The 8,644-nt window shown below is 41.2% G+C and overlaps 1 protein-coding gene across 5 annotated transcripts; it reads left to right on the forward strand.

The window, feature by feature from the left end:
• The first annotated feature begins 267 nt into the window (after positions 1–267).
• LOC120103888 lies at positions 268–5,475 on the forward strand. 5 transcript variants are annotated; one of them, XM_039127402.1, is made up of 10 exons: positions 268–587; positions 709–896; positions 1,033–1,155; positions 1,242–2,020; positions 2,129–2,177; positions 2,262–2,647; positions 2,741–3,785; positions 3,876–4,732; positions 5,054–5,120; positions 5,226–5,475. In XM_039127402.1, exons 6-8 carry the CDS (start codon positions 2,319–2,321, stop codon positions 4,176–4,178), a joined length of 1,677 nt encoding a protein of 558 aa, XP_038983330.1. In that variant the 5' UTR covers positions 268–587; positions 709–896; positions 1,033–1,155; positions 1,242–2,020; positions 2,129–2,177; positions 2,262–2,318; the 3' UTR covers positions 4,179–4,732; positions 5,054–5,120; positions 5,226–5,475. The 5 variants fall into 5 exon arrangements, with proteins under 5 accessions (XP_038983330.1, XP_038983326.1, XP_038983329.1 ...); XM_039127398.1 differs by having other exon boundaries at positions 2,262–3,785; XM_039127401.1 differs by having other exon boundaries at positions 1,038–1,155; positions 2,262–3,785.
• The last annotated feature ends 3,169 nt before the right edge of the window (positions 5,476–8,644 follow it).

Below are 8,644 nucleotides of genomic sequence, written 5' to 3' on the forward strand. Positions count from 1 at the left end.
AAAATTTACCGACGCTTTTTAGTAGCGTCAGGAATCAGGATGAATCCGAATTACGTAATGCTTTTGAGCGCCGTGAGAATCCTAAAGCATCGTCAAAAGCCTAGGCTACGACAACACGATGCTTTCTGAAAGCGTCGTCACAGGCCATTCGACTATGCTACGCTAAGACGATCGGAGGTACCACAGACATCTGCCCTCCCGCAGAAGTGCGACGACGCTTTAGAAAGCGTCATTGGAAGCCACTTCCAACCCACCCCGCCCCACCCCCCAGCCCCCACCCCAATAAATCCCTAACCTCTCCCAATCCCTAACCCCTCTCTCCCCCTCCCCAGCAAAGCATCCCAGCGAGCAATGCTCGGCAATGGCGGCCACTGAGGCAACGCTGGCGCCCGAGAAGCACGTCCCAAGTCCGAATCCCTTCTCCAATTCCTCAACCGCACCGAGCTCCCCCTCCTCCTACGCCGCCAGGAACCCCACCCCTTCTTCTCCGAGTCAGAGCTGACAGTATTGAAAGGGGTGCGCTCGAAGACGGCTCCAGCGTTCTGGCCGCTTATGCGCCGGATCTCGCGCCATTAATGTCCGTTGAGGTATGGTTTGGGGTTGGTTCTTTCTCTGTTTTGAATGCTTAACCCTGCTTCCCAGAATTACAACTGCCAGATCTGCCTCTCTCCTTCCTTTTCTTCTTCGATCGCTCTCCCTGCTTTCCAGGTTCACGCCGTCTTCGGCTTTTCTTGACTTGGATCTTGAGCTTGATGAGCTCTCCAACCCCTCCATCGGCTCTGTCTTCCTCCTCCTCTAGCATTGCAGCAACACGCGGCGAGGACCGGCGCTTGGTGGATCCGACCGCCGCGATAAGAAGACAGCGAAGAAGGATGCCGTGCCCTCCCTGGTCTCAGGTTGGGTCTTGTGCCCCTTTTCCTTTTCTTTTTGTTTTACCTGTTCTTGGATCAGTTATAGATGAAGTTTTGCTTGAGATCTGCTTAGCATCGCTTTTAAGTTTTCATGTTTGTTTCCTGCTGTTTGGCTGCCAAGATAAGGGTTTGGAGAAAATGGGAATGAATAGCCTCATCAACCTCACCTCCAAAGCCGAGATCCACTATGAGGGCGTCCACGTCTCCATCAACCTCCAGCAGTCCACCATTGCCCTTCAGAATGGTACGCCACTTTTGATTCTCATGATATAGTGGATGTAATTAAATGGAGTTGGATTACTTTTATTTATTTATTTTTTTTTTTTTTAGAATTCTGTACCTCATGGAGACAGAGGGGCAGCAACAGAAACAAATAATTTTTTGGGAAAACTAATCACCGGTCCAGTGTTGGACCGGAGTATAAGGAATAGTCCCTGTTGACCGAAAATGAAACTCCCGGTCCCGAGACTCACGAAACCATAATTTCCGGTCCCTGAGAGGAGAAATGTCCAAGAAAATTTGCCGAATATGCTCCGATTCAGTATTTTGAAGGCGGGAAATGGAGACGTTTGGAGTTTCTATATTCCCTGGCCAACGGAAGAGGAGATTCGGTTTGAAGGCGGGAGGAACAATGTCGTTTGGAGTTCTTTCGAATTTCCTGTTCGCGTGGCCAACGGAAGGCGGGAGAGGAAGACCGTTGGAATTCCAGAGAAGACTTTGGAGCTCCACAAGCATTCTGCTCTGTTCTTTGAGGTTCCAACGGACTGTAGGGCAGTCGAGGGCCAACGGAAGGCTTTTTGGTTTGATGTCCTTTGTTCTTTGGAGCTCCACAAGCATAGTTTTCTGTTCTGTCAGGTTCTAACGGACTGTATGCTTATCGGCCCAGCCAACGGAAGGATTTTTAGAGCAAGACCTCTATTCTTTGGAGCACAAGCATAATCCTCTGTTTTTTCAACGGACTGTATGCTTATCGGGAGGCCAACGGAAGGCTTTTTAGAGCAAGACCTCTGTTCTTTGGAGCGACACAAGCATAGTCCTCTGTTCTTTCAACAGACTGTATGCTTATCGGGGGGCCAACGGAAGGCTTTTTGGTTTGAAGGCGGGAGAAGGTGTGGGGAATTAACTTAACTGTTTTCCATCTTATTTCGTTTTGCCATAGGGTGTGGGGAATTAACTTAACTGTTTTCTTTGTTTATGAATGCCTTGTTCTGCTCCAGTGTGCCATCTTCTTCCGTTTTGCCTTAGGGTGTGGGGAATTAAGATCAGGTGTGCCTCTAACTTTGTTTTAACAGAGATATTTTGCTGATGTGCCTCTGATTCTGCACTCTTCGTCTGACTTTGTTATAACAGAGTTGAGCTCCAAGAATTGTCGCCAAATCATTTGTGCTGATCCCTCCTATTTTCATTATGATGGCTTCAAAGAACAGTAGTAGCCCGGTTTTGATGGCCATTTGTTGTTACGGTAGCGAAGCTGTTATTATTTCCATCTGTGAGGACACAACTCTTGATCAAATATTCAAGGAAATAGTGGAAAGGTGGAGACATTTATCTTCTACAATGATAGAAATTAAGTTTTATATTCCAAACAAATCTAGAATGCTTGTTACGCTCATGAGCGATAAAGATGTTCATAACATGCATCAAATACATGTGAACTTAAATGCGGCAGTGATCGAGATGGTTGTTACTCATTCTCCAAGCTTGATCGAAGCTGCTGATGTGGTAATCAATACCAGGTATTCCATATTTGAAATTTTATTTTGTTCATTTGAAGCTAAAAGAACATTAATAAGTGTGCTGAAATTATGTTTATCGTTTTGTATGGACAGTGGCTCATCCCATGGTGCTGAAATTAGTTGGAGATCCAAAAATATTTCAAAGAGTAGCTCAAGTAATTTTGTCCAAGTTGTTAAAGAGACGAAAGCTGCAATTGAAGAGGAAGGAAGTCAAAGAAATTCATTGGATGCTTGGAAAAGTTGTATAGAGGGCGTTGGTCAGGAGTTCAGGAATGTCGAAACTCTTCGTGACAGCATTCGCAACTTTTGTATCGCAAATTGCAGAGATTTTGTGTTCATGAAGAACGATCGTGAGCGAGTTACTGTGGAATGTGCATATGAAGAATGCGAATGGCATATCCATGCTTCTCGACTTGGTAATGGTGAAAAGTTTGCAATTAAAAAAATGAACGGTAACCATACATGTGGAGGAGGGATGCAAGTCCGGTCGCATCCGAAGGCTTCAAAACGTTGGGTTTCGAACATTGTTAAAGATAAACTTCAAGATATGCCATTATATAAGCCGACTGACATTGTAAAAGATATTCGTCGGGAATATGGTGTTCAATTGCCGTATCATCAAGCTTGGCATGGTAAGGAGCTGGCTATGAAGGAGATTTATGGTGATAGATCGCTATCTTATGACCGAATTCGGTGGTATTGCGACGCCATTGTTCAAACCAACCCCGGCAGCATTACAAAGTACGAAACAATTGAAGGTCGATTTAGACGTCTGTTTATTTGTTTTCATGCTTCACTATTGGGTTTCATAAAAGGATGTCGACCTCTAATTTTTATGGATGGGACATTTATAAAACATAAGAATGGGGGTGTATTGCTTGGCGCCACTGCCAAAGATGGCAATGATGATATGTTTCCTATAGCTTATGGTGTGGTAGATACAGAAACTGATGAGAACTGGGAATGGTTTTGCCAGATTTTCAAAGAAGCTATTCATAGTTGCAGTGCGTATCATGGTCAAAAGTTCACATTTATGACAGATAGACATCAGGGAATTATTAAATCGGTGCCGAAGTACTTTCCTGGTTGCTACCACTCATATTGTATTCGTCATGTGAAAGAAAACTTCAAGAATCAGGTTTGCATCATAATATTGTAAATAATTTTAAGTAGAAAGTATCTAAGTAATATACCATCCGGTATGTCTGATATTTAATTGTGATCGCAGGTGCTTGTCCATTATCGTGCAGCTGACAGAAAGAGGCTGCTTGATTTAGTAAATGCTGTTGCGTATACTCCAAGGCTTAATGTTTTTCAAAAGCTAATTGGGAAGCTTACATCAGAAGCCCCTGGTGCTTCCACCTTTCTCCTACATGCCAACCCCGAGCATTGGGCGAACGCAATTTTTCCAGGTCCACGCTGGGGCACTATGACATCTAACGTGGCTGAGTGTTTTAATAGTTGGATCTTGGAGGCTCGTCATCTGCCTATCCCTCATATGGTTGACCATATCAGGCTTCAAATTATGTAGATGATGCATGAACGGCGTAATCAAGGATATAGCATTCAAACCCACCTATGTCCAGATGCTGAGAAAGTGTTACATAAAAATGCAGAAGATGGTCGGAGATTATCCGTGTTTACGTCCAACATAATGATATATGACGTAAAGGATACAAACTACTCATGCAAAGTTGACCTCCAGAATTGCAGCTGCTCTTGTGGCGAGTGGCGAATCTTCGGCATGCCATGTAAGCATGCTTGTGCTTGCATCGAGAAGGCCGGCAGATCCTTGTACCAATTCACTGACATTTGGTTCCAAGCTGAATTGTATAAAACAACATATGCCGAAGCAATTAATCCAATTCCTGATATTAAGGAGCCGCACAGTGCATCTGAAGAGATTCACATTCTACCCCCTATGAAAAAGACACGTCCTGGCAGGCCTAAAAAGAAGAGAAGACTTTCTCAAGTTGAGTTAGTACGTGATATGAGATGTGGACGATGCGGGAAGCTTGGGCATAACAGAAGGACATGTAATGAGGTCATACTGTAAACAATATGGTGCTCTACTATACATTGAAGGTATGGAACACCTTTGGCACACCCTTGGCACACCTTTTGCACACCCTTGGCACACCTTTGGCACACCATTGCATACAGTTTCAATCCCATGGCACGCCATGGCACACCCTGTATTCTTATTATAAATGCCATTATACACCATGTTTTTAATAGAAATCTGAAGAAGAAAAAAAACATCGCTTTAAGCTCTGTGCACACAGTTACCTGTTACCTGCTTCTCTGCACACAGTTACCTGTTACCTGCACTCAGATATGGTTTCTGTGCACACTTAAAATTTAAGCAATCTGATTTTTTTCCCTTTACTTATCTGGTACTTTCAGATTCTAGATGGTCTAAAAGTAGTGCAATTGCAATGGCCAAATGCTTATCGATGGTGCAGTCGAGAATGTATGCCTAACCTTTCATGTTTATGTTTCTTTTTCTTTGCCTTTCTAATTTATGCTGCAAGTTCACATTACTTATATTTAGTAAATTTTTCCATTGTCGTCGCAGATGGGGAAGGATGTGGTGACATTGTAGTAAAGGAAGACCTTTTGAAGTAAAGGAAGTTGATTGTTGATGTTGTCAACTAATACAAATTTTGGATTATTTCAGAATTTATCAATGTGGAATACTATTAAGTTCCTTTTTCATATTAATTTGTTGATGTTAGCTGATGCTATGCCTTTTTGGGTGGCTGATTTATGTGGAGAGACCTTCTGTTGACTGGAATTGTTCAGAGGAAGCTTTTTTTTAGGGCTAACTACAATATTTGATCTATAAACATGGTGTGTCATGGCACACCATGGAACAGTTTCAGATCCCCTGGCACAGCAGTTTTGCTTGGTTCATTAAGCTTGAAACATACTAAACAAACCATGGCACACAGTAAATTAACCCCCAAACACAGTTTTCTGTTCTGTCTACACAGTTTATCGTTTACTGCACACAGATATAATTTCTGTGCACACAGTTTATCGTTTATTGCACACAGATATGTGCCATGTGCACACAATTTATTGCAGATAGATATGATTTCTGTGCACAAAATATACCCACCCCGTACATCTCCAAGTGAAGGTTTGTCAAAGCTGCGCGGTTAAATAAAAAGGTGTGTGATAATTTATGTGCACACAATATAATGCCATCATTCACACCCTTGGCACACCTTTCGCACATCCTTCATTTTTTATCTACTTTGTCAGTATTATCCTTTAGTGTGGTACTCCACATCATCTAGTTATTTCAGTCAAATGGACTTGCATGGAGGCACTCCTTTTGCACACCCTTGGCACACTTTTCGCACATCCTTGGCACACCATGGCATACAATTTCAATCCCAGGGCACGCCATGGCACACTATGTATTCTTATTATACATGGTATTATACACCATGTTTTTCTAAAAGCTAAGTGAAAAAGGAAAAAAGAACACCGCTTTTAATTCTCTGCACACAGTTACCTGTTACCTGCACTCAGATATGGTTTCTGTGCACACTTAAAACTTAAGCAATCTGATTTTTTTCCCTTTACTTATCTGGTACTTTCAGATTCTAGATGGTCTAAAAGTGGTGCAATTGCAATGGCCAAATGCTTATCGATGGTGCAGTCGAGAATGTATGCCTAACCTTTCATGTTTATGTTTCTTTTTCTTTGCCTTTCTAATTTATGCTGCAAGTTCACATTACTTATATTTAGTAAATTTTTCCATTGTCGTCGCCGATGGGGAAGGATGTGGTGACGTTGTAGTAAAGGAAGACCTTTTGAAGTAAAAGAAGTTGATTGTTGATGTTGTCAACTAATACAAATTTTGGATTATTTCAGAATTTATCAATGTGGAATACTATTAAGTTCCTTTTTCATATTAATTTGTTGATGTTAGCTGATGCTATGCCTTTTTGGGTGGCTGATTTATGTGGAGAGACCTTCTGTTGACTGGAATTTAAGCTTTTTTTTTTGGGCTAACTACAATATTTGATATATAAACATGGTGTGCCATGGCACACCATGCAACACAGTTTCAGATCTCCTGGCACAGCAGTGTTGCTTGGTTCATTAAGCTTGAAACATATTTAACAAAGTTAAGTTAAGGATTCCGATTTATGTAGAGTATGGCGCATACTCGATTAAACTGAAAACACACTTAATTAACCTTGGCACATACTAAATTTATCCCCAAACACAGTTTTCTGCTTTTTGCACACAGTTTAACGATTACTGTACACAGATATGTGCCATGTGCATACAGTTAAGTTAAGCATTTCCTAATATGTAGAAATAATGGAATCAGTTACAAGAACGTCGTACACACTTATTATTGTAAGCCTATTGTATGGCGCATACTCGATTATGCTTGAAGCACGCTTAATTAACCTTGGCACACACTAAATTTATCTCCGAACACAGTTTTCTGCTTTTTGCACACAGTTTAACGATTACTGCACACAGATATGTGCCATGTGCACACAGTTAAATTAAGCATTCTGCTCTGTGCACACAATTTATCGATTACTGCACACAGATATGTGCCATTTGCACACACTTATTATTGTAAGCCTAGAGCATGGCACATACTCAATTAACCTGGAAACATACTTAATTAACCTTGGCACACACTAAATTTATTACCGAACACAGTTTTCTGCTTTTTGCACACAGTTTATCGATTACTGCACACAGATATGTGCCATGTGCACACAGTTAAGTTAAGCATTCTGCTCTGTGCACACAGTTTATCGATTACTGCACGCAGATATGTGCCATTTGCACACACTTATTATTGTAAGCCTAGAGCATGGCACAAACTCAATTAACCTAGAAACATACTTAATTAACCTTCGCACACACTAAATTTATCCCCGAACACAGTTTTCTGCTTTTTGCATACAGTTTATCGATTACTGCACACAGATATGTGCCATGTGCACACAGTTAAGTTAAGCATTCTGCTCTGTGCACACAGTTTATCGATTACTGCACACAGATATGTGCCATTTGCACACACTTATTATTGTAAGCCTAGAGCATGGCACAAACTCAATTAACCTGGAAACATACTTAATTAACCTTCGCACACACTAAATTTATCCCCGAACACAGTTTTCTGCTTTTTGCACACAGTTTATCGATTACTGCACACAGATATGTGCCATGTGCACACAGTTAAGTTAAGCATTCTGCTCTGTGCACACAATTTATCGATTACTGCACACAGATATGTGCCATTTGCACACACTTATTATTGTAAGCCTCATGGCACATACTCAATTAATCTGGAAACATACTTAATTAACCTTGGCACACAGTTTATCGATTACTGCACACAGATATGAGTATGTGCACACAGTTTATCGTTTACTGCACACTAATATTAGTCATGTGCACACAGTTAAGTTAAGTTCTTAATGATTGTGATCAAGCAAAACATGGATGATTGTCAGTTTATCGTTTACCTCCAAACAGAAGGGCCCAAAACATCTGACTGTCATGGCCTTTGGAACACAAACAAAGATGTTCTCCATTTTGCACACACTTACAATATGAACGACAGTTTCAATACTATCTGATTTTTGACCTGTACTTCCCATGGCACAAAATCATATGATAGCGGCACGGCATGGCACAGTTAACATATGTCTATTTTATAAATCACTTACAATATGAACGACAGTTTCAATACTATCTGATTTTTGACCTGTACTTCCCATGGCACAAAATCATATGATAGCGGCACGACATGGCACAGTTAACATATGTAACTAGACATTTTATAAATCACTTACAATATGAACGACAGTTTCAATACTATCTGATTTTTGACCTGTACTTCCCATGGCAGAAAATCATATGATAGCGGCACGGCATGGCACAGTTAACATATGTAACTAGACATTTTATAAATCATTACAACCAATTTAGAGCACGACAAGATAG

The sequence above is a fragment of the Phoenix dactylifera genome, chromosome 6 (genome assembly GCF_009389715.1).
Source record: "Phoenix dactylifera cultivar Barhee BC4 chromosome 6, palm_55x_up_171113_PBpolish2nd_filt_p, whole genome shotgun sequence".
Taxonomy (NCBI): domain Eukaryota; kingdom Viridiplantae; phylum Streptophyta; class Magnoliopsida; order Arecales; family Arecaceae; genus Phoenix; species Phoenix dactylifera.

Excerpts from the sequence above, each read along its gene's own strand:
- LOC120103888 (XM_039127400.1), top strand. The coding sequence starts at position 2,319 with ATGATGGCTTCAAAGAACAGTAGTAGCCCGGTTTTGATGGCCATTTGT. Across the intron at positions 3,786-3,875 it reads AAGAAAACTTCAAGAATCAG|GTGCTTGTCCATTATCGTGC; the intron begins GTTTGCATCATA and ends TTGTGATCGCAG.